Here is a 26,459-nt window from a genome sequence, read left to right as displayed (position 1 = left end):
CCTCCCAGCTTTGTATCATCGGCGTACTTGCTGAGGGTGGACACTATTCCCTCGTCAAGGTCGGCGATGAAGATGTTGAACAAGACCGGACCCAGCACCGACCCCTGGGGAACACCGCTAGTCACAGGGCTGCAGCCGGACTCTGCGCCGCCGATCACCACCCTCTGAGCTCGGCCGGTCAGCCAGGTCTCAACCCACCTTACCGTCCACTCGTCTATCCCACGCTTTCTCAGCTTTGCTAGCAGGACGTCGTGGGAGACAGTATCGGAAGCCTTGCTAAAGTCAAGGTAGATGACATCCACTGCTCTCCCTCCATCAACGCAGCTGGTGATGCCATCATAGAAGGCAACGAGGTCGGTCGAGCACGATTTCCCCTTGGTGAATCCATGCTGACTACTCCTCATAACCTCCTTCTCTTCCAATGGCTTGGAGATGGCATCCAGAACAAGCTGTTCCAACACCTTTCCAGCTGTTCCAACACCTTTCCAGGGACGGAGGTGAGACTGACCTTTCCAAGAGCTCCACATCCTTCTTGTGCTGGGGGCCCCAGGCCTGCACGCAGTATTCCAGGTGGGGTCTCCCAAGAGCAGGGTAGAGGGGGATAATCACCTCCCTCTCCCTGCTGGCCACCCCTTTGTTAATGCAGCCCAGGACACAGTTGGCCTTCCGGGCTGCAAGCGCGCGCTGCTGGCTCGTGTCCAGCTTCTCGTCCATCAGGACCCCCAAGTCCTTCTCCGCAGGGCTGCTCTCAAGTTCTTCTTCTCCCAGTCTATAGAAATACCTGGGATTGCCCCAGCCCAAGGTCAACGCCTTGCACTTGGCCTTGTTGAACCTCATTAGGTTCTCATGGGCCCACTTCTCCGGCCTGTCCAGGTCCCTCCGGACGGCATCCCTTCCCTCTGTTGTATCGACTGCACCGCTCAGCTTGGTGTCATCTGCAAACTTGCTCGATTCCGTCGTCTGTGTCATTGCTAAAGATGTTGAAGAGCACCGGTCCCGAGGCCGACCCCTGAGGGACACCGCTTGTGACCGGCCTCCACCCAGACATAGAGCCGTTGACCACAACCCTTTGGCTGCGACCAGCCAACCAATTCTTTATCCGCCCAGCAGTCCATCCTTCAAATCCATACCTCTCCAATTTAGAGAGAAGAATGTGGTGAGGGACCATATCAAAGGCTTTGCTCAAGTCCAGGTAGATGATATCCATCGCCCTTCCTTTGTCCACCGATGCTGTCACTCCATCGTAGAAGGCCACCGGATTGGTTAGGCAAGATCTGCCTTTGGTGAAGCCGTGCTGGCTGTCTCAGATCACCTCTTTATCTCGTACGTGCCTTAACCTGTCTTCCAGGAGGATCTGCTCCATGATCTCCCCAGGCACAGAGGTGAGGCTCACCAGCGTGTAGTTCCCCGGGTCTTCCTTTCTCCTTTTCTTAAAAATGGGAGTAATGTTTCCCTTTTTCCAGTCACCAGGGACTTCACCCAACAGCCATGATTTTTCAAATATGATGAGGAGCGGCTCGGCAACCACATCAGCCATCTCTCTCAGCACCCTGTATACCATCTGGCCCCATGGACTTGTACACATCCAATTTCATTAGGCAGTCCAGGACTTGTTCCACTGTCACAGTGGGATGGAATCCGCTCCTCTCACCCTCTCCTCGAATTTCAGGGTTCTGACAGAGATAGGAAACTTGACCACCAGTGTAGAATGAGGCAAAGCACTTATTGAGTACCTCAGCTTTTTCCATGTCTGAGGAAGACAGTTCTCCCTTCTCGTTTATCAGAGGAGGAACACTCTCCTTGGCCTGTCTCCTCCTGCCTATGTATCTGTAGAACCCCTTCTGCTGTAGAACCCCTTCTTGTTATTCTTCACATCCCTTGCCAAGTTCAGCTCCATCTGTGCCTTGGCTTTCCTGATCCCGTCTCTACACATCCGGACGACACCCCTGTATTCCTCCCAGGCTACACAACCCTGCTTCCACTTCCTGTACATTTCCCTCTTTTCCCTCAGTTTAAGCTGCAGGTCCTTGCTCAGCCATGCTGGTAACCTGCCTTTTCTGCTTGATTTCTTCTGCTTGGGCTCTTGCACTCTCAGAAGGGTGTCCTTAAAGAGCTGCCAGCTCTGTTCCGTTCCTATGCCCTTAAGGACTGTTTCCCAGGGGATCCCAGCCAGTAATTCCTTGAGCAGCTGGAAGTTTGCTCTCCTGAATTTTCGGGTCCTGACTCTGCTTTTTGCCAGACCCATATTCCTCAAGATCACAAACTCCACCAGGGCATGGTTGCTACAGCCCAGGCAGCCTCCAGTCTTAACCTCTCTAATGCTCTCTTCCGCATTGGTGAGCACCAGGTCTAGTAAGGCTTCACCTCGTGTCGGTCCATCTATTACCTGGACCAGGAAGTTATCCTCAACAGACTCCAGGAATCTCCTGGATTGTCTGGAACCCGCCATGCCGCTATCCCAGCAGATATCCGTGTGGTTGAAATCCCCCATCAGGACAAGAGCTTGTGAGTGTGACAGTTCTTGCAGTTGAAGCAAGAAGGCCTCGTCAACAGACTCCCCCTGGTCAGGTGGCCTGTAGCAGACCCCAACCACTAGATGTCCTTTACTGGACGGATCCTTGATTTTCATCCACAAGCTCTCAACCTGGTCATGGCTGTTTCTCAGGCACAGCTCTTCACAATCTATCCACTTCCTAACAAAGAGGGCAACTCCTCCTCCCCTCCTTCCTCGTCTATCCCTTCTGAACAGTTTGTAGCCATCAACAGTCCCACTCCAGTCATGGGAATCATCCCACCAGGTTTCAGTGATGGCAACTACATCATAGTTTCCTACTAGCATGGTGGCCTCCAGCTCCTCCTGTTTGTTACCCATACTGCGTGCATTAGTGTAAATGCACCTCAGCTGGGCCACCTTTTGGGCAGGAGAAGCCCTAATACCCTCTTGACCATACTCAGGTGTTTCCATAGTAACCAACCTCTCACCAACCCTTGTGTCCTTCCTGCAAAATGTTATGTCCTCCTCCTCCTTCACCAAGACACAAGACTGCAAGGTCTTGCTAGCACATTCCTCACCCACAAGAACTGACATGATTCAGGCAAGATTCAGGCTCCTTTCTAGTAACCCCAGTTTCACCCCCACCCCCCTTCATACCTAGTTTAAAGCTTTGTCAATGAACCCTGCCAACTCCCATCCTAAAACACTTTTCTTCCAGTGGAATAAGTTATTTCTGTCTGTTGTCAGCAGGCCTGGTATCATGGAAATCGAGCCAAGGTCAAAAAACCCAAACCCCCCACTGGTGACACCAGGCTCGGAGGAGATACTGGAGGGATAGAGGAGATACTGGAGGAGATAACTGGAGGGATAGAGGAGAACAGGACTTGTGCTCCCAAACCCTTGACCAGTCACCCCAAGGCTCTGAAGTCCTTCTTCATAGTCCTTAGAGAAGTTCTTCCTATTTCATCACTGCCTACCTGAAACAACAAAAGAGGATAATAATCTGAGGGCCATACTAGCAAAGGAAGCTTCTTCCTTACATCTTTAACCCGGGCCGCCAGGAGGCAGCAAACCTCCCTGTGTAGCGGGTCTGGTCTGCATATCGGGCCTTCCGCTCCCTTCAGCAGTGAGTCACCAATGACAATGACCCATCTTTTATTCTTTACTGAGGAGGTTTTAATGCAGTGGGTAGTCTGATTAGACTTTGGTGACACCTCCAAGTAGGAAGAACCATCATCCTCACCATTGTCCTTGCAGAGCAGTGTACCTGTTCTGCAGAGGCAGCTGGGGAGGTAGGGGAATCACCAGGCAGGTGCACCTGCTATGCTTGTAACACTGAGCAGGGACCTTTTGTCATTGCCCCCTGTCCCCCAATTCATCACCATCATTGTTAGGGGGAGGAGAGGAGGTTCACTGTAGCAGGAACTCTGCCTGTTGGTCCCCTCCTATTACCTGTTTGCAAGGTGGTAGGGGGTGATAGGCTTCTCACGGAGCCTCTGCTGGCTGCCTAAGCCTCAGGGCTGGCAGGGACTGGCTCCAACAATCTATCTCCCTCTCACACTCCCTAATTCTCCTCAGCCTCTCCACCTCCTCCTTCAGGTCAGCCACTAGGCTGAGTAAATCATTCACCTGGTCGCATCTGACGCAGGTGTTGTCTTCGTCCCACTGCACTGCAAGGGCCAGGCTCTGGCACTCGCTGCAGCCAGAGACCTGTGCACTCACATGTTAGTGGGGCCTCTGCCTGCGTCTCCACACTTTTCTTGGCAATAGCCTTCCGCCGGGGTGCAGCTACGGCAAACCAGCAGGCTCGCTAGTACTCTCTACGGTACCTTCAATGGGGTGCTCTGCTCTGCATCTCCTCCCTGGACCTGGTGGGCAGTGACACATCGCGCTGTCCAAATGACACTCATGCGGTGAGGGAAGCCTCGCTCTTTGCTCACCTCTCTGCCAGGACCCTCGTGGCAGCCGAGCTGTGTGTGGTCCTCACTAAAATTATAAGTTGTAAGAGGCAGAGTTCCCAAAGGAGAGGAGAGGAAGAGAAAGGGAGGTGGGAAAGGAGGAGAGGATCCTCCCTGCGCTCCTCCCTGCCCCGCTTGAACTGCCCCGCACAAACTGCCTGCACTAACTGCCAAGCCTGTCCTGTTTGCGCGTCCTGTTTAACATCAGTTTGACGTCACATAGGGTGGTTACAGTCAATGGATGTTGTGCTGAGTATGCTCTACTACTGCACTTGACCAGGTGGATAGATGATGGTAACGCAGTGGACGTGATCTATCTTGGTTTCAGTAAAGCCGTCTCCCACAGCATCCTCACAGCTAAATTGAGGAAGTGTGGTCTGGATGATCAGGTAGTGAGGTGGACTGTGAACTGGCTGAAGGGAAGAAGCCAGAGACTTGTGGTCAATGGGATGGACTCAAGTTGGAGGCCTGTATCTAGTGGAGTACCTCAGGGGTCGGTACTGGGACCAGTACTGTTCAATATATTCATCAGTGACTTGGATGAGGGAATGGAGTGCGCTGTCAGCAAGTTTGATGATGACACTAAACTGGGAGGAGTGGCTGACACACTGGAAGGCTGTGCTGCCATCCAGCGAGACCTCAACAGCCTGGAGAGTTGGGCGGGGAGAAATTTAATGAAATGTAACAAGGGCAAGTGTAGAGTCCTGCATCTGGGCAAGAACAACCCCAGGCACCACTATAAGTTGGGGACTGCCCTGTTGGAGAGCAGCATAGGGGAAAGGGGCCTGGGGGTCCTGGTGGACAGCAGGATGACCATGAGCCAGCCAGCCAAGAAGGCCAATGGCATCCTGGGGTGTATTAGAAGGGGTGTGGTTAGTAGGTCGAGAGAGGTTCTCCTCCACCTCTACTCTGCCCTGGTGAGACCGCATCTGGAATATTGCGTCCAGTTCTGGGCCCCTCGGTTCAAGAAGGACAGGGAACTGCCTGAGACAGTCCAGCGCAGAGACACGAGGATGATTAAGGGAGTGGAGCATCTCCCTTATGAGGAAAGGCTGAGGGAGCTGGGTCTCTTTAGCTTGGAGAAGAGGAGACTGAGGGGTGACCTTATTAATGTTTATAAATATGTAAAGGGTGAGTGTCAGGAGGACGGAACCAGGCTCTTCTCAGTGACATCTCAAGATAAGACAAGGGGCAATGGGTGCAAGCTGGAACATAGGAGGTTCTGCTTAAATGTGAGACGAAGCTTTTTTACGGTGAGGGTGACAGAACACTGGAACAGGCTGCCCAGGGGGGTTGTGGAATCTCCTTCTCTGGAGACATTGAAAACCCAGCTGGACGCGTTCCTGTGTGACCTGATCTAGGTGTTCCTGCTCCGGCAGGGGGATTGGACTAGATGATCTTTCAAGGTCCTTTCCAATCCCTAACATTCTGTGATTGACATAAGTCTTGCTCAGGCTTATGAGCCACAGTAGGATTCGATGTGACCATTCCTTGCACATTGGAGTTCCAGAACATGGTAAGGAATCTGAGTTTCACTACAAGTCAATCACTTTATCTTATAAATACAACAGCTGGAGAAAAGCTTATTTGAGCTCTACAAGGACCTCAGCGGGCCGCACCCTCTATTTCCCCTTGAGCTGGGACATGTCTCAGGGTACCCCCTGAGGGGCAGTGTATCTCTGGGCTCACTCCTCAAGCAACAAGCTCAGATGGACAAATGCTGACGAGGAAGCAGGGTGAGTAATTTACTCTAGGGGTTAATTTGGAAGTGTGTGATTGGATTTAGAAACACCCCAGGACCCTGCAATATGTCTCAGGTGAACCTTGCCATACTCATTTAACTAAGTTGCTGTTTCTATTGTAGCAAATTCTGTTGAAATCATTGTGTTAAATTTATGCTGATGCTTAAATATTAAGTGCTGTTAGAAATCATTCCATCTAACCTTGTTATTTACCATAAAAGTATAAAATAAATCCTAAACTGCTGCTACATTCAAGTTGTGAAAAATCAGTTCCGCAACAGATGTCCTAACACAATGTTCTGATATTTTTTTCTTACCAACGGTGTTGCTGAGGCTATTGTTTTAATACATCCTGCTGTCTCTTTAATAATTGGATACAACTGGACTGAATAATAAGTAACTGGGTACATTCGCCCTCCCAAATTTTGAGCCAAGACTCCAGAGGCCATTCCTTTCTACAAGTAAATGGAAGGGCTTACGTAATTTGGCATTCTGAGTGCAGGTGCTGCCATCAAGGCTTTCTTCAGAGTTATGAATGATTTATCGAAATCTGAAGTCCTTCAGTGTCTGCTTTTGCAGAGGCCACCAATGGATCAGCTATTTCTCCAAAGGCTGGTATCCAGGGTCTGCAAAATCCTACAACTCCTAAAAATGCTCTCACTTTTTTCTTTGTTTTAGGCCTGAGCATATCCTGAATGTTTTTTATTTGCCCGATATTTCCCTGCCTTTTTCAGATTATAAATACCCTAAATATTCCACTTCTTCCTTACAAAACTGTAATTTATCTGGGGAAACCCAGTGGCCTCTTTCAACTAAAGCAACCAGTAAAGCCTTTGTATCTTTTACACAAATTCCTGTATTTGAACTAGCACTTAGCAAATCATCAGCATTGTGAATCAGCACAGAATTATTCAGTAATTCAACACTCTACAAGTCTGTAACTAAAATCTTTGAAAATAGCACAGATGATCCTGCAAAGCCTTGTGGTATTCTAGTCCATGTCATTTGTCACCCCTTCCATGTAAAAGGAAATAAATATTGAGAATCCTGAAGAAAGCTGCACACAAATCAAGTACAGAAAAATATTTTGTATCTGCCAGTATCAAGGTTATCATAGTCGATGGATCAGGGACTACCGCGTGGGGTATCACTACTCATTTATTAATTGCCCATAGGTCTTGTGTTACAAGGAGATTCTCAAGGGGTGAAATTCCCATCATTATTTTTTGAACATTTTGTTTTGAAAGTTTTAAAGTTATACCTTCAGAGGAACATACCAATTCTGCTTGCAATTTACACAAAAAGTCCCACCCTAATAAATTTGCAGACATTGATTCCAATAAAGGAATGGTCTGCTGCAGGCCTATTTGTACCACCGTAATCTTGAGCTAAAGAAAACAAAGGAGACAGGAGAAAGCAAGAATGAGGAAGTGGTCTGAAGGAAGATTCCAGACTGACCCATAGTGTGATGTATAAGAAATGTTTGTTCATTATTTTTCATGGCTATATTAAGAAGGGAACAAAAGGAGTTGCTCAAGCGGCGGTAAAAACCTTGAGACATCCTGCCTGTTGATGTCTCGGATATAAGGTTAAGAGAACTTTGTGTAAACAGTACAATTGCCAACCCGATAACCCACTGCCCTATCTTAAGAAAAACTAACATGACCAAATAAGGAGGAGAAGCGCTGCAAACTAAGCAGAGGAAGACTACTGCCTTCATCCGCGCGACCACCAGAGGGACAGAGACGACCCCCTAGCACCAATCGACGCAGCCGCAGTACTAGAAAGGGGCCACGTAACCCCGGAAGAACCTGATGATAAAAGGGGACTGCGAAAGGGGGAGGGTGCGTGCCGTTTGGTGGAGCATGGACTCCCCGGCCGCCCAGCGCTGTTTTGCTTGCTGATCGCTTACTCAATAAACTAATCGACTTGCTATAAATTCTTTCTGGCTAAAGAGTAATTTATAAAAATAGTAACCTTTAATATATTAAAGAACAGTCCCATCAAAATGGTAATGTATGGAAATGCACGAAAAGATCTTCGTCCGTTTTGGTAAATAAGTCCTTCCCAATATCCAACCTAAACCTCCCTTGGCGCAACTTTAGCCAATTCCCTCTCGTCCTATCACTGGGCACGTGGGAGAATAGACCAATCCCCACCTCGCTACAGCCTCCTTTAAGGTACCTCTAGAGAGCGATAAGGTCTCCCCTGAGCCTCCTCTTCTCCAGTCTGAACAATCCCAGCTCCCTCAGCCGCTCCTCGTAAGCCTTGTTCTCCAGACCCCTCATCAGCTTCGTTGCCCTTCTCTGGACTCGCTCGAGCACCTCCATGTCCTTCTTGTAGTGAAGGGCCCAAAACTGAACACAGTACTCGAGGTGTGGCCTCACCAGAGCCGAGTACAGGGGGACAATCACTTCCCTAGACCTGCTGGCCACACTATTTCTGGTACAAGCCAGGATGCTGTTGGCCTTCTTGGCCACCTGAGCACACTGCTGGCTCATATTCAGCCGACTATCAACCAATACTCCCAGGTCCTTCTCGGCCAGGCAGCCTTCCAGCCACTCATCTCTCAGCCTGTAGCGCTGCTTGGGGTTGTTGTGCCCCAGGTGCAGGACCCGGCACTTGGCCTTGTTGAACTTCATACAGTTGGCCTCAGCCCATCGGTCCAGCCTATCCAGATCCTCCTGCAGAGCCTTCCTACCCTCGAGCAGATCAACACATGCACCTAACTTGGTGTCGTCTGCAAACTTACTGAGGGTGCACTCAATCCCCTCATCCAGATCATTGATAAAGATATTAAAGAGGACTGGCCCCAGTACTGAGCCCTGGGGGACTCCACTAGTGACCGGCCTCCAAGTGGATTTAACTCCATTCACCACGACTCTTTGGGCCCGGCTACCCAGCCAGTTTTTAACCCAACAAAGCGTATGCCAGTCCAAGCCATGAGCAGCCAGTTTCTTCAGAATGCTGTGGGAAACAGTGTCAAAAGCCTTACTGAAGTCAAGGTAGACCACATCCACAGCCTTTCCCTCGTCCACTAAGCGCATCACTTTGTCATAGAAGGAGATCAGGTTTGTCAAGCAGGACCTGCCTTTCATAAACCCATGCTGACTGGGCCTGATCGCTTGTTTGCCCTGCAAGTGACGTGTGATGACACTCAGGATAATCTGCTCCATGAGCTTCCCTGGCACTGAAGTCAGACTGACAGGCCTATAGTTTCCTGGGTCCACCCTCGGGCCCTTCTTGTAGATGGGCGTCACATTTGCTAGCCTCCAGTTGACTGGGACCTTCCCTGATAGCCAGGACTGCTGATAAAGGATGGAAAGCGGTTTGGCCAGCTCTTCCGCCAGTTCTCTCATTAGCCTCGGGTGGATCCCATCCGGCCCCATTGACTTGCGTACATCTAAGTGCTGTAGCAGGTTGCCAACCATTTCCTCATGGATTATAAGGGCCACATTCTGCTCACCATCCCCTTCCACCAGCTCAGGGTACTGGGTATCCAGAGAACAACTGGTCTTGCTGCTAAACACTGAGGCAAAGAATGCATTAAGCACCTCAGCCTTTTCCTCATCTCTTGTCACTAAGTTTCCCCCCGCATCCAGTAGAGGATGGAGATTCTCCTTAGTCCTCCTTTTCGTGTTTATATATTTATAAAAACATTTTTTGTTATCTTTAACAGCAGTAGCCAGATTGAGCTCCAGATGAGCTTTGGCCTTTCTAATTTTGTCCCTGAACAGCCTTACAACATCCTTATAGTCCTCCTGAGTGGCCCGCCCTCTTTTCCAAAAATCATAAATCATTATGATCTTTTCCAAAGATCATAAACCCTCTTCTTTTTCCTAAGCTCTAGCCACAGCTCTCTGTTCATCCAGGCCAGTCTTCTTCCGTGCCGGCTTGTCTTTGGGCACGTGGGGACAGACTGCTCCTGAGCCTTTAAGATTTCCTTCTTGAAGAGTGCCCAGCCTTCCCGGACTCCTCCGCCCTTCAGAACTGCCTCCCAAGGGACTCTGCCAACCAGTGTCCTGAATAGCTCAAAGTCTGCCTTCCAGAAGTCTAAGACAGCAGTTTTACTGATCCCCCTCCTGACTTCGCCAAGAATAGAGAACTCTACCATTTCGTGGTCACTCTGCCCAAGACAGCTCCCGGCCACCACATCTCCCACCAGTCCGTCACTGTTTGTGAACAGAAGGTCAAGAGGGGCACCTCCCATGGTAGGTCACTAACCAGCTGCATCAGGAAGCTATCTTCCACGCTCTCCAGAAACCTCCTAGACTGCTTCCTCTGAGCTGTACTGTATTTCCAGGATACATCTGGGAAGTTGAAGTCCCTCAAGAGAACAAATGCTGGCGATTGCACGACTTCTGCCAGCTGCCTTTAGAACTCCTCATCTGTGTCCTCATCCTGGTGGTCTATAACAGACCCCTACCAGGATGCCTGCCTTGTTGGCCTTCCTGCTGATCCTAACCCATAGGGACTCAACCTTATCATTCCCAGCCTCAAGTTCCACAACATCAAAACACTCTTTAATATAGAGAGCCACACCACCACCCCTTCTGTGCTGCCTGTCCCTTCTGAAGAGCCTATAGCCAATCATTGCAGCACTCCAGTCATGGGAGTGGTCCCACCACGTTTCAGTGATGGCAACCAAGTCATAGCTTGCTGCTGCACGATGGCTTCCAGCTCCTCTTGTTTGTTGCCCATGTTGCGTGCTTTAGTGTAGATGCACTTCATTGGGGCCATTGCCTTCTCAGAAAGAGCAAATAAGAGCATATAATTGCTCTGAAGAGCAATAAGATGTGTAAATGGCTCAAACTGCAGGCCTAGGGCCCAGAATTTGTAGTGTGGGGGATGAAAAGAAATGTTTACCAGAGTACATGCAACACATCCTCCAAGTAATAGATCACTTCCACCCATCAAATCAGTAATGATATTGGCTATAGAGCAGAAGGAAACCTGAAAGAATAAGGCTAAGGCTGAGCTCTCTACATACTGAACTTTCACATTTGTGAAGAATCAGGTAGAAAAGGGAAATGCACAGGTGTAAAGGAAAAGTCTCATCTTACTGAGATTTAAACCTGATTGTAGTACAGAGGAAATCTGTGGGATTTCCCACAGAAATTCTCAGAATTCTCAGAAATTCACAGAATTCTATGGGAACAAACATCCCTTAACTCTGTAAATAATGTACCTAATGGAATTGTAAATCTCTTGTGGGTACTGTCATTAGACAAACACATACCATCCTGCTACTAAACAAGAAGTGGCTGGACAGGGCAACACTGGGTCAGCCAGTATGACTCTCAGTGGCACAACAGGTCCTTGTGTCCAAAGATGCTCAGTAAGTCCCTGATCCAAGAGAATATATATATATATACATATATATGATTTCTTTTTCTTTTCCATGAGGAGCTGGAACCCTTCTAGGGATCCTTGAAAGATTCTGCCCTTAAGAGAACAACAGTAATTTACGCACAGGGGATGGGCAAAGTGAAACTTGCTAGTAAAGTATTGCTCTAATTCCTGAATCTTCATATCATTAGGACACAGTTTCACCAAAATAATGTAGGACAGCAGGAGAAGCCAAATATAGCTGAGCCCCCTACACTGTGGAGACGATTTGTAAACTTGCAAATTGACGTTATGCAAATACCTATTTTATTTAATTTTGAATATGTCCTTGTCATTTTAGATATGTTCTCAGGATGAGAAGAGGCAAATCCTCATAAATATGCAGACACAAGAACTGTTCCAAAAAAAAAACGTTGCTGAGAGAACTAATTCTTTGGTTTGCTATATCCCTAACACTACATAGTGATAGGGGATGCATTTTACTGGACAAGTAATGCAGAAAATTTGTGCAGCCCTAAAAATAGAACCAAAGTGTTATCATTCCTATCATCCCCAATCTAGCAGGACTGTAGAGAGGAACAACTCTGATTTGGAAACCAAATTGGCTAAGATTTGTGCAAAGGCTGTCCTGAAATATCTGGATGCATTACCTCTCCCACTGATGTATATAAGAAGCATTGTGAATAGAAAATACGGGCTGTCACCTCATGAGATTTTAATGGGCAGACCCATGTGATTGTCTTACAGAGCACTCTCAACTCTCATACAGTCAACCTTAAAAATAACAGATAATGGTCTTCTAAAATATTGTCTGGTATTAATGAAATATGTAAGGACTTTCCACAGACAGCTGAAAGAAGCCTTACTTGAATCCACCACTGAAATATGTCACTTTTTGAAATCAGGAGACTTGGTCTACATTAAGGCATAGCAGTGAAAACACACACTTCAGCTGTGCTGGAAGGGACCTTATCAAGTACTGGTAATTACTAATACTGTAGTAAAGTGCAAGGGCCTGCTCAACTGGATCCTCACTTTCCAGTGTAAAAAAGTCACACCACCTTCAGACACAGTAGAGATGCAGAGTGTTTCACAGTAAAGCTGAATGATCTGGATGAAATTCCTTTGATGAAACGACAACAGAAGAGCAACCTATGGCCCCACAAATAGAGTTTGATGACCCTATTGTTATTACCTGAACCTGCTGATTTTTTTGGGACATTGTAACTTTGTTTGCTCTATGATTTTGTATTTGAGTTTATATTACTGGTCATATACTAACCTGTAAAAACCGTTATATGGTAAGACCTTGAGGAATGACTAATACTAATCTATTGACAGCAACAGAAGAGGTGGGTAATGCTACAGTTGATGCTTTTTGACATTTACAGTTAAATGCAAAATAAGCATCCCAAGTAGCCCTGAAAAATGGAATGGCATTAGATTATGAGTTCATCACTCAAAGAGGTGTATATGTGTTAGTAAACAACACTTGCTGTACATATGCATACCAAGATCATGGAATCATGGAATCTCCGGAGCTGGAAAGGACCCACAAGGTCATCGAGTTCAACTCCTGGCTCATACATCTTGCCCTCTAGACCCTTCACCATCTTTGTTGCCCTCCTCTGGACACACTCTAATAGTTTTATGGGTCTATCTGGGATGGCGTCAACTTTCCCTGCAGCAGCCCACACAGTGCTGTTGTTAGTGTTAGGGAGAATCGAATGGATGTTTTATTAATGTCTCTTAGGTGGTGGGTCATAAAGTATAATCAAGCATTGCCAAATGTGCTTACATTATCAATTAATCTATGTATACTGGGAAATTTAGGGAGTATACTGAACAGTCAAATGAATCTTTGAAGGGGAACCTTGGGAGGGAACAGGTACAACCTGACCTTTGATAAGAACCTGGAAATGCTGAAATGAGTTGAAGCAGAACCAAGGAGCGGAGGGAGCATGCGTCGAGTGAGAAAGGTGAAAAGTTTAGCGGAGAGGAAGACTCCTTACTTCATCTGGACGACCACCTGGACGACCACCAGAGAGCGCCACGCATGTGCAAAGGGGAGGAGAGCTAATTAGAATGGAATGCGAGGCTGATGTTACCACCTGTAATGAATATGTATGCCTTACGTAATGTTGAATGTATAAATAATGGCTGGGAAGTAACGGGACTTGAAGCCAGATTTGGGCACCTGCCCCGGCTTCCAGCGCTGAATAAAGCACCTTCATATAATCACTTGGTGGTTATGTGGTTGCTACGCTAACACTGACCTGGCCTGAACGAAGTCACGCCACCACTGAGTGCTCCAGTGCCGGACATGCTAGATCTCCAGTATGAACTGGAATCAAAGGCAGCCAAGTGGTATGCCACAATTGATATCGCTAATGCATTTTTCTCCATCCCTCTAGCAGCACAGTGCAGGCCACAGTTTGCTTTCACTTGGAGGGGAGTCCAATATACTTGGAATCGGCTGCCCCAGGGGTGGAAACATAGCCCTACCATTTGCCATGGACTGATCCAGTCTGCGCTGGAGCAGGGGGAAGCTCCTGAACACCTGCAGTACATCGATGACATCATTGTGTGGGGTGACACTGCAGAAGAAGTTTTCGAGAAAGGGAAGAAAATAGTCCAAATCCTTCTGAAGGCCGGTTTTGCCATAAAACAGAATATAGTTAAAGGACCTGCACGAGAGATCCATTTTTTAGGAATAAAATGGCAAGATGGACGTCTTCAAATCCCAATGGATGTGATCAACAAAATAACAGCTATGTCTCCACCAACTAGCAAAAAAGAAACACAAACTTTCCTAGGTGTCGTGGGGTTTTGGAGAATGCATATTCCAAATTACAGTCTGATTGTAAACCCGCTCTACCAAGTAACCCGTAAGAAGAATGCTTTTGAATGGGGCCCTGAGCAACGACAAGCCTTTGAACAAATTAAGCAGGAAATAGTTCATGCAGTAGCCCTCGGGCCAGTCCGAACAGGACCAGATGTAAAGAATGTGCTCTACACCGCAGCCGGGGAGAATGGTCCCACCTGGAGCCTCTGGCAGAAAGAACCTGGGGAAACTCGAGGTCGACCCCTGGGGTTTTGGAGTCGGGGATACAGAGGATCTGAAGCCCGCTATACTCCAACTGAAAAGGAGATATTGGCAGCATATGAAGGAGTTCGATCTGCTTCGGAAGTGGTCGGTACTGAAGCGCAGCTCCTCCTGGCACCCCGACTGCCGGTACTAGGCTGGATGTTCAAAGGAAGGGTCCCCTCTACACATCATGCAACTGATGCTACATGGAGCAAGTGGGTTGCACTGATTACTCAGCGGGCTCAAATAGGAAACCCCAGTCGCCCAGGAATCTTGGAGGTGATTATGGACTGGCCAGAAGGCAAATACTTTGGGATATCATCAGAGGAGGAGGTGGTCCGTGCTGAAGAAGCCCCACTGTACAACAAGCTACCGGAAAATGAGAAGAAATATGCCTTGTTCACTGATGGGTCCTGTCGTATTGTGGGAAAGCATCGGAGATGGAAAGCTGCTGTATGGAGTCCTACACGACGAGTTGCAGAAGCTGCTGAGGGAGAAGGTGAATCGAGTCAGTTTGCAGAAGTGAAAGCCATTCAGCTGGCTTTAGATATTGCTGAACGAGAAAAGTGGCCAGTTCTCTCTCTCTATACTGATTCATGGATGGTAGCTAATGCCCTGTGGGGGTGGTTACAGCAATGGAAGCAGAACAACTGGCAGCGCAGGGGCAAAGCCATCTGGGCTGCTGCACTGTGGCAAGATATCGCTGCCCGGGTAGAGAACCTGGTTGTAAAGGTACGCCATGTAGATGCTCATGTGCCCAAGAATCGGGCTACTGAAGAACATCAAAACAACCAGCAGGTGGATCAGGCTGCTAAGATCGAAGTGGCTCAGGTGGACCTGGACTGGCAACATAAAGGTGAATTATTTATAGCCCGATGGGCCCATGACACCTCAGGCCATCAAGGTAGAGATGCAACCTACAGATGGGCTCGTGATCGAGGGGTGGACCTGACCATGGACACTATAGCACAGGTTATTCATGATTGTGAAACATGTGCTGCAGTCAAGCAAGCCAAGCGGTCAAAACCTCTTTGGTATGGAGGACGATGGCTGAAATATAAATATGGAGAGGCCTGGCAGATTGATTACATCACACTCCCTCAAACCCGCAACAGCAAGCGCCACGTACTTACAATGGTGGAAGCAACCACCGGATGGCTGGAAACATATCCTGTGCCCCATGCCACCGCCCGGAACACTATCCTGGGCCTTGAAAAGCAAGTCCTATGGCCACATGGCACCCCAGAAAGGATTGAGCAATTAAAGAAAGGATTGAGTCAGACGATGGGACTCATTTCCGAAACAACCTTATAGACACTTGGGCCAAAGAACATGGTATTGAGTGGGTGTATCACATCCCCTATCATGCACCAGCCTCTGGAAAAGTTGAACGATACAATGGACTGTTGAAGACTACACTGAAAGCAATGGGTGCTGGGACATTCAAAAATTGGGATACACATTTGGCAAAGGCCACCTGGTTAGTCAATACTAGGGGATCTGCCAACCGAGCTGGACCTGCCCAATCAAACCTGTTACGTACTGTAGAAGGGGATAAAGTTCCTGTAGTGCACGTAAGAAACATGCTGGGTAAAACAGTCTGGGCTACTCCTGCCTCAGGAAAAGGCAAACCCATTTGTGGAATTGCTTTTGCTCAGGGACCTGGATGCACTTGGTGGGTAATGCAAAAGAATGGGGAGGTCCGGTGTACCTCAAGGGGATTTGATACTACGTGAGAATAGCCCATGAGTTGAATTGTAGTATGTTAATTATTATATAATATTGTATGTCATCACTACCATGATTGCTATATATCATAGATGAAAATGGTGATTAATTACAAGGTATTGAAAAGAGTGTAACCTGAGCATGACATAAATGGTATGGAATAAGGGGTGGATATCTGTCCTGGTTCCAGTTAGGACAGAGTTAATTTTTCCTCATAGTAGCTGGTAGGGTGCTATGTTTTGGATTAGGATGAGAAGAGCGCTGATAACATGCTGATGTTTTAATTGTTGCAGAGCAGTGCTTACACCAGGCCAAGGACTTTTCGGCTTCTCGCTCTGTCCTGCCAGCGAGCAGGCTAGGGGTGCAGCTGGAGCTGGGAGGGGACAGACCCAGGACAGCTGACCCAAACTGGCCAAAGGGGTATTCCATACCATCTGACGTCATGCTAAACAATATATAGGGGTGGCTAGCCGGGGTGGGGGGGCCGGCTGCTTGGGGATAAGCTGGGCATCGGTCAGCGGGTGGTGAGCAATTGCATTGTGCATCACTTGTTTCTTACACATTATTATTATTAATACTATTATCATTATCACTATTATTATTATTATTGTTATTATTATATTCCTGTCTTAATAAACTGTCTTTATCTCAACTCACCGGCTTCACTTTCCCGTTTCTCTCCCCCATCCCAGAGAGGGAGGGGGGAGGGTGAGCGAACGGCTGTGTGGTGTTTAGCTGCCAGCCAGGTTAAACCACAACAGCGTGACACAAATGTTATGGAATAAAGGGTGGAGGTTGTGCTGGGTCTGTCTGGGATGGCGTCACCTTTCCCTGCAGCAGCCCACACAGTGCTGTGCTCTGCACTCGTAGCTGGAACAGCACTGGTATCACTCCAGTGTTGTGTCTATTGCTGAGCAGTGCTGGCACAGCATCAGGACTCCCTCCAAGCCCCCAAGAGCCAGCAGGCTGGGGGTGGGCAAGTGATGGGGAGGGGACATTGCCAGGGCAGCTGACCTAAACCAACCAAAGGGATATTCCATGACACCTGACGTCACACTCAGCAATAAAAGGGGGGCTCTCGTGGGGGAGGGGGCTGTCCTCCCAAATAACCACTACGCGTTTTGAGGCCCTGCTTCCCAGGATGTGGCTGAACATCGCTCGTTGATGGGAAGTAGAGAATGACATTTTTTTCCCTTTCTCTCTGTGCTTCCATGCGGCCTTGGTTCTTTTTTTTTTTCTTTTTTTTCCCCATTCCCTTTCCCTTTAATTAAATCATCCTGATCTCAAACCTCGAGCTCTTTGTGCCGTATTTTCTCCCCCTTCCTCTCTGAGGAGGGGGGAGTGAGAGAGCGGCCGTAGTGGAACTCGGCTGCCCACCTGAGTAAAAACCACCACAATATTGCAGCGCCCAAAACTGCACACCATACTCAAGGTGAGGCCATACCAGGACAAAGAAGAGCAGGACAATCACTTTCCTTGACCAGCTAGCTCTACTGTGCTTAATGCAGCCCAGGATACATTTGGCCCTTTTGGCTACCAGGACACACTGTTGACTCATATTCAACTTGTTGTCGACCAGAACCCCCAGATCCCTTTCCACAGGGCTGCTCTCCAGCCTCTCGTCCCTCGGTCTCTACATATATCCAGGTGTTACTTGACCTCTACTTCTTTGATGTCTATTATTTCCTCATCTGCCCTTAAAATCCCTTCCTTGCCAGGTTGCTGCCAAAAAGCTTGCCTTTTCCTTCTGCTGCTTCCTCTTTTGTCTAGCTTTTTCCTCGTCTCTTCCATTATACAGAAACGTGGCTGTGCCATCATCACTTCTTCCACTGATTTACCTCACCATCCTGGGGAATGCTTAGTAAAATATTTCTTGATGTCTGAGGCTGTGTCATACCACACCATGCCATACCACAAGATCTGCCAGACTAAAAGGCACATGCACCCTATACACTGTCAGCATAGTACCTGGGGTGGGTGGAGGGAGGACAACCTCTTTTAATGGAGCTTGCAAAGCAGGATAAGCAGCAGAGGGTGCAGAAGGAGAAAGAGAGGAAGAATCCAAAGGCAGTAGTGGCAAGGCAGGAGCATTATCTGCATTAGCAGCTTGCACAGACAGAAAAGCATAAGGCAACACCCTTTTCTTGTCATCGTTTGACTTATTTACTTTAAATATTTTTGTGTGGTTGATCGCGTCTTCAATTATCCCAAATATACCAACAATCCAGTTAGTCAGGGAATTGGTCCTCCAATAATAATTACAAAAATCTCAGACAATCAAAATGAAATCTGCCAACTTCTGGCCACATTTGGTCTGCAGTACCAAATGCAGTCCTAGCGGGCCTAGATATTTAACACAATTCCACTGCTTTTTTTCCTAGATATCCCATGGGATCCATCAAACTTCTTCCAATTTTCCAAAACTTTACAAAACCAATTTTATTTTACAAAACTTCCATTAGTGGAGTACCTGTCACTACACCTCGTCCCATTTCTGAATTACAGGAATTATGTGGAATTACCACTATAATATCTATATACCACTATAAACCACTATAATATCTATAAATTCAGTCTATCACACTCCAATCAAATCTGTTATCTCAAACCCTTTGAGCCACACATTGGGCACCAGAAAGGACTGTTGTTTTTTTGACCCCTGTGGGCAGCACCACACAGCTGCTTGCTCACTCCCCCACGGTGGGATGGGGGAAGAGAATCAGAAGGGCAAGAGTGAGAAAACTCATAGGTTGAGATAAAGGAAGTTTAACAGGTAAAGCAAAAGCTGCACATGCAAACAAAGCAAAAGGAATTCATTTGCTATTTATTGCTCTCTACAGCTACCTGAAAGGAAGTTGTGGGGAGCTGGGGGTCATCCTCTTCTCACAGATAACTAGTGATAGGACAAGAGGGAATGATCTCAAGTTTTCTCAAGAGTTACAGCAGTTTCAACTCACCGCCACTGCACAGGTAGAAAATTAACTCTATCCTAGCCGAAACCAGGACAACTAAACAGCCTGAGGACATGTTAGAATTATTAATAAAAGAGAGGAGGTTCTTTCAACAGCTAGGTCCCTGACACGTGACTGACCCTATCTGTGTAGAATGGGGATTCAGTGAACATGGTTCCCATTGTAATCTCTGGCAAAAGGTACCAGAAGAACCAGAAGAAACACTAGAGTTTAGCTCCCACTCTTTCAATGACGAAATGAGATATTTGGATCTAGAAAAAGGCTTGCTGTCTCTAGTGCAAGCAGTGAAGTGGGCAGGACAGATAAGAAGAGAACAGAGCGTGATTGTTCAGGGTCCTTTCCATCTACTAGATATAGTCTGCAAGGGTATGGTACTACCTGCAGGTATTGCCCATAAACCTACAGTCTGTAAGTGGTACACCTATCTAGAAGGTATCAATGAAATCATGCCTATTACAGAAGGCAATGATGTTATCTAAAGTGCAGAAAGATATAAACAGTACTTTACTATTCCAAACCTCACCAAGCAAACCATCTCCCATTCAGGAGGAGTCTCCTCTGAGGGAAGGCAGCGACCTAACAGCCGAAGGGTAAATAAAGTTCCTGTCTGGCAAACTGACAGCTGGAAGCAATTGTTAGAAATAGGAGACATGATCAGTCAGCCACTATTACTGCTTGGTTCAATCAGCAACTGGACAACCTCGCACAACTATGCAGGAGTAGTGGGTTTACATGGCAAGGTTTTGGTAGTGGGGGGCTGCAGGGGTGACTTCTGTGAGAAGAATCCAGAAGCTGGCCCATCCCATATTAGATAAGGGACAGTTTCAGGTGGCTCCAAAGGGACCTGCCACTGCAACCCCCATTCCCCCATTCCCCTGCACCGCTCAGGGGGAGGAGGTGGAAGAGGGTGGATGGAGGAGGGAAGGTGGTTTTAGTTTGTTTTCTTTGTTTCTCACTTCTCTAGCTTGTTAGTAATAGGTATTAAAATTTCTCTCATCTCCCTATGATGAGTCTGTTTTGCCCTGTTTGGCTGTTGGCTGCCCAGTGACCTGGGCAGCCAACACAAGCAGATTGTGTAAGGTATAGGCAATGATAGGAAAACCAGGAATATGTTTACGCCAGTAACCTAAAGCTCCCAGAACTTTCAGTAACTTCTTTGTGCTAGAAACTCTGCCCCTGCTCTGTTTTCTCCAGGGTTTCTGAAGGAATACAAGCAGCTCCTTTAATCCACCAGAAACCCAGGAACTTAATCTCTTGCACGGGCCCCTGACATTTTGACAGAGGAGTGTCTAGTCCCAAATATATCACTTTTTCTTGTACAGCTTCCACGGCACATCTGACTCCCTCTGCATTTTAGCAAAACTCTGCAAATCTACCCTTGGGTCTTGTTTCCTCCTTGGTCACAGAATGACCCAAGTCACTTTTGTGACAGAATTTGGCACCCCAGATGGGACCTCCAGTGACCCTTTGACTTTGGCGCCTCCTCAGATGACAGACTGAACCGCAACTGGGTGAGTTCACCTGTGCAGTGGCGGTGAGTTGAAACTGCTGTAACTCTTGAGAAAACTTGAGATCATTCCCTCTTGTCCTATCACTAGTTATCTGTGAGAAGAGGATGACCCCCAGCTCCCCACAACTTCCTTTCAGGTAGCTGTAGAGAGCAATAAATAGCAAATGAATTCCTTTTGCTTTGTTTGCATGTGCAGCTTTTGCTTTACCTGTTAAACTTCCTTTATCTCAACCTATGAGTTTTCTCACTCTTGCCCTTCTGATTCTCTTCCCCCATCCCACCGTGGGGGAGTGAGCAAGCAGCTGTGTGGTGCTGCCCACAGGGGTCAAAAAAACAACAGTCCTTTCTGGTGCCCAATGTGTGGCTCAAAGGGTTTGAGATAACAGATTTGATTGGAGTGTGATAGACTGAATTTATAGATATTATAGTGGTTTATAGTGGTATATAGATATTATAGTGGTAATTCCACATAATTCCTGTAATTCAGAAATGGGACGAGGTGTAGTGACAGGTACTCCACTAATGGAAGTTTTGTAAAATAAAATTGGTTTTGTAAAGTTTTGGAAAATTGGAAGAAGTTTGATGGATCCCATGGGATATCTAGGAAAAAAAGCAGTGGAATTGTGTTAAATATCTAGGCCCGCTAGGACTGCATTTGGTACTGCAGACCAAATGTGGCCAGAAGTTGGCAGATTTCATTTTGATTGTCTGAGATTTTTGTAATTATTATTGGAGGACCAATTCCCTGACTAACTGGATTGTTGGTATATTTGGGATAATTGAAGACGCGATCAACCACACAAAAATATTTAAAGTAAATAAGTCAAACGATGACAAGAAAAGGGTGTTGCCTTATGCTTTTCTGTCTGTGCAAGCTGCTAATGCAGATAATGCTCCTGCCTTGCCACTACTGCCTTTGGATTCTTCCTCTCTTTCTCCTTCTGCACCCTCTGCTGCTTATCCTGCTTTGCAAGCTCCATTAAAAGAGGTTGTCCTCCCTCCACCCACCCCAGGTACTATGCTGACAGTGTATAGGGTGCATGTGCCTTTTAGTCTGGCAGATCTTGTGGTATGGCATGGTGTGGTATGACACAGCCTCAGACATCAAGAAATATTTTACTAAGCATTCCCCAGGATGGTGAGGTAAATCAGTGGAAGAAGTGATGATGGCACAGCCACGTTTCTGTATAATGGAAGAGACGAGGAAAAAGCTAGACAAAAGAGGAAGCAGCAGAAGGAAAAGGCAAGCTTTTTGGCAGCAACCTGGCAAGGAAGGGATTTTAAGGGCAGATGAGGAAATAATAGACATCAAAGAAGTAGAGGTCAAGTAACACCTGGATATATGTAGAGACCGAGGGACGAGAGGCTGGAGAGCAGCCCTGTGGAAAGGGATCTGGGGGTTCTGGTCGACAACAAGTTGAATATGAGTCAACAGTGTGTCCTGGTAGCCAAAAGGGCCAAATGTATCCTGGGCTGCATTAAGCACAGTAGAGCTAGCTGGTCAAGGAAAGTGATTGTCCTGCTCTTCTTTGTCCTGGTATGGCCTCACCTTGAGTATGGTGTGCAGTTTTGGGCGCTGCAATATTGTGGTGGTTTTTACTCAGGTGGGCAGCCGAGTTCCACTACGGCCGCTCTCTCACTCCCCCCTCCTCAGAGAGGAAGGGGGAGAAAATACGGCACAAAGAGCTCGAGGTTTGAGATCAGGATGATTTAATTAAAGGGAAAGGGAATGGGGAAAAAAAAGAAAAAAAAAAAGAACCAAGGCCGCATGGAAGCACAGAGAGAAAGGGAAAAAAATGTCATTCTCTACTTCCCATCAACGAGCGATGTTCAGCCACATCCTGGGAAGCAGGGCCTCAAAACGCGTAGTGGTTATTTGGGAGGACAGCCCCCTCCCCCACGAGAGCCCCCCTTTTATTGCTGAGTGTGACGTCAGGTGTCATGGAATATCCCTTTGGTTGGTTTAGGTCAGCTGCCCTGGCAATGTCCCCTCCCCATCACTTGCCCACCCCCAGCCTGCTGGCTCTTGGGGGCTTGGAGGGAGTCCTGATGCTGTGCCAGCACTGCTCAGCAATAGACACAACACTGGAGTGATACCAGTGCTGTTCCAGCTACGAGTGCAGAGCACAGCACTGTGTGGGCTGCTGCAGGGAAAGGTGACGCCATCCCAGACAGACCCAGCACAACCTCCACCCTTTATTCCATAACATTTGTGTCACGCTGTTGTGGTTTAACCCGGCTGGCAGCTAAACACCACACAGCCGTTCGCTCACCCTCCCCCCTCCCTCTCTGGGATGGGGGAGAGAAACGGGAAAGTGAAGCCGGTGAGTTGAGATAAAGACAGTTTATTAAGACAGGAATATAATAATAACAATAATAATAATAATAGTGATAATGATAATAGTATTAATAATAATAATGTGTAAGAAACAAGTGATGCACAATGCAATTGCTCACCACCCGCTGACCGATGCCCAGCTTATCCCCAAGCAGCCGGCCCCCCCACCCCGGCTAGCCACCCCTATATATTGTTTAGCATGACGTCAGATGGTATGGAATACCCCTTTGGCCAGTTTGGGTCAGCTGTCCTGGGTCTGTCCCCTCCCAGCTCCTGCTGCACCCCTAGCCTGCTCGCTGGCAGGACAGAGCGAGAAGCCGAAAAGTCCTTGGCCTGGTGTAAGCACTGCTCTGCAACAATTAAAACATCAGCATGTTATCAGCGCTCTTCTCATCCTAATCCAAAACATAGCACCCTACCAGCTACTATGAGGAAAAATTAACTCTGTCCTAACTGGAACCAGGACAGATATCCACCCCTTATTCCATACCATTTATGTCATGCTCAGGTTACACTCTTTTCAATACCTTGTAATTAATCACCATTTTCATCTATGATATATAGCAATCATGGTAGTGATGACATACAATATTATATAATAATTAACATACTACAATTCAACTCATGGGCTATTCTCACCCAGTATCAAATCCCCTTGAGGTACACACCGGACCTCCCCATTCTTTTGCATTACCCACCAAGTGCATCCAGGTCCCTGAGCAAAAGCAATTCCACAAATGGGTTTGCCTTTTCCTGAGGCAGGAGTAGCCCAGACTGTTTTACCCAGCATGTTTCTTACGTGCACTACAGGAACTTTATCCCCTTCTACAGTACGTAACAGGTTTGATTGGGCAGGTCCAGCTCGGTTGGCAGATCCCCTAGTATTGACTAACCAGGTGGCCTTTGCCAAATGTGTATCCCAATTTTTGAATGTCCCAGCACCCATTGCTTTCAGTGTAGTCTTCAACAGTCCATTGTATCGTTCAACTTTTCCAGAGGCTGGTGCATGATAGGGGATGTGATACACCCACTCAATACCATGTTCTTTGGCCCAAGTGTCTATAAGGTTGTTTCGGAAATGAGTCCCATCGTCTGACTCAATCCTTTCTTTAATTGCTCAATCCTTTCTGGGGTGCCATGTGGCCATAGGACTTGCTTTTCAAGGCCCAGGATAGTGTTCCGGGCGGTGGCATGGGGCACAGGATATGTTTCCAGCCATCCGGTGGTTGCTTCCACCATTGTAAGTACGTGGCGCTTGCTGTTGCGGGTTTGAGGGAATGTGATGTAATCAATTTGCCAGGCCTCTCCATATTTATATTTCAGCCATCGTCCTCCATACCAAAGAGGTTTTGACCGCTTGGCTTGCTTGACAGCAGCACATGTTTCACAATCATGAATAACCTGTGCTATAGTGTCCATGGTCAGGTCCACCCCTCGATCACGAGCCCATCTGTAGGTTGCATCTCTACCTTGATGGCCTGAGGTGTCATGGGCCCATCGGGCTATAAATAATTCACCTTTATGTTGCCAGTCCAGGTCCACCTGAGCCACTTCGATCTTAGCAGCCTGATCCACCTGCTGGTTGTTTTGATGTTCTTCAGTAGCCCGATTCTTGGGCACATGAGCATCTACATGGCGTACCTTTACAACCAGGTTCTCTACCCGGGCAGCGATATCTTGCCACAGTGCAGCAGCCCAGATGGCTTTGCCCCTGCGCTGCCAGTTGTTCTGCTTCCATTGCTGTAACCACCCCCACAGGGCATTAGCTACCATCCATGAATCAGTATAGAGAGAGAGAACTGGCCACTTTTCTCGTTCAGCAATATCTAAAGCCAGCTGAATGGCTTTCACTTCTGCAAACTGACTCGATTCACCTTCTCCCTCAGCAGCTTCTGCAACTCGTCGTGTAGGACTCCATACAGCAGCTTTCCATCTCCGATGCTTTCCCACAATACGACAGGACCCATCAGTGAACAAGGCATATTTCTTCTCATTTTCCGGTAGCTTGTTGTACAGTGGGGCTTCTTCAGCACGGACCACCTCCTCCTCTGATGATATCCCAAAGTATTTGCCTTCTGGCCAGTCCATAATCACCTCCAAGATTCCTGGGCGACTGGGGTTTCCTATTTGAGCCCGCTGAGTAATCAGTGCAACCCACTTGCTCCATGTAGCATCAGTTGCATGATGTGTAGAGGGGACCCTTCCTTTGAACATCCAGCCTAGTACCGGCAGTCGGGGTGCCAGGAGGAGCTGCGCTTCAGTACCGACCACTTCCGAAGCAGATCGAACTCCTTCATATGCTGCCAATATCTCCTTTTCAGTTGGAGTATAGCGGGCTTCAGATCCTCTGTATCCCCGACTCCAAAACCCCAGGGGTCGACCTCGAGTTTCCCCAGGTTCTTTCTGCCAGAGGCTCCAGGTGGGACCATTCTCCCCGGCTGCGGTGTAGAGCACATTCTTTACATCTGGTCCTGTTCGGACTGGCCCGAGGGCTACTGCATGAACTATTTCCTGCTTAATTTGTTCAAAGGCTTGTCGTTGCTCAGGGCCCCATTCAAAAGCATTCTTCTTACGGGTTACTTGGTAGAGCGGGTTTACAATCAGACTGTAATTTGGAATATGCATTCTCCAAAACCCCACGACACCTAGGAAAGTTTGTGTTTCTTTTTTGCTAGTTGGTGGAGACATAGCTGTTATTTTGTTGATCACATCCATTGGGATTTGAAGACGTCCATCTTGCCATTTTATTCCTAAAAAATGGATCTCTCGTGCAGGTCCTTTAACTATATTCTGTTTTATGGCAAAACCGGCCTTCAGAAGGATTTGGACTATTTTCTTCCCTTTCTCGAAAACTTCTTCTGCAGTGTCACCCCACACAATGATGTCATCGATGTACTGCAGGTGTTCAGGAGCTTCCCCCTGCTCCAGCGCAGACTGGATCAGTCCATGGCAAATGGTAGGGCTATGTTTCCACCCCTGGGGCAGCCGATTCCAAGTATATTGGACTCCCCTCCAAGTGAAAGCAAACTGTGGCCTGCACTGTGCTGCTAGAGGGATGGAGAAAAATGCATTAGCGATATCAATTGTGGCATACCACTTGGCTGCCTTTGATTCCAGTTCATACTGGAGTTCTAGCATGTCCGGCACTGGAGCACTCAGTGGTGGCGTGACTTCGTTCAGGCCACGATAGTCCACTGTTAGTCTCCACTCACCATTAGACTTTCGCACTGGCCATATGGGACTATTAAAAGGTGAATGAGTCTTGCTGATCACTCCTTGG

General features: G+C 47.6%; 2 protein-coding genes across 11 annotated transcripts in view; one reads left to right on the top strand and one right to left on the bottom strand.

Annotated features, from left to right (window-relative positions):
- LOC136788626 (adenosine 5'-monophosphoramidase HINT1-like) overlaps positions 1 to 16,685 on the top strand; it is a 76,714-nt gene extending 60,029 nt beyond the window's left edge. For 4 of the 7 annotated variants that reach the window (XM_066987184.1, XM_066987186.1, XM_066987185.1 and 1 more), the window contains one exon: positions 11,884 to 16,685. In XM_066987184.1, coding sequence (XP_066843285.1) covers positions 13,867 to 15,945 — 2,079 coding nt within the window. In that variant the 5' untranslated portion in view covers positions 11,884 to 13,866 and the 3' untranslated portion in view covers positions 15,946 to 16,685. Of the gene's footprint in view, positions 1 to 6,023; positions 6,189 to 7,845; positions 8,130 to 11,883 lie in introns of those variants that run through there. The other 3 variants (XM_066987189.1, XM_066987190.1, XM_066987188.1) reach the window with 3 other exon arrangements.
- The window catches only part of LOC125181537 (uncharacterized), a 266,555-nt gene that overhangs the window by 33,761 nt on the left and 206,335 nt on the right, over positions 1 to 26,459 (bottom strand). The gene's annotated exons all lie outside the window — the stretch shown is intronic.

This window comes from Anser cygnoides, chromosome W (assembly GCF_040182565.1).
Source record: "Anser cygnoides isolate HZ-2024a breed goose chromosome W, Taihu_goose_T2T_genome, whole genome shotgun sequence".
Lineage (NCBI taxonomy): Eukaryota > Metazoa > Chordata > Aves > Anseriformes > Anatidae > Anser > Anser cygnoides.
Note: the sequence above shows the minus strand (reverse complement) of the source record. Positions and strands in the feature narration are given on the sequence as shown.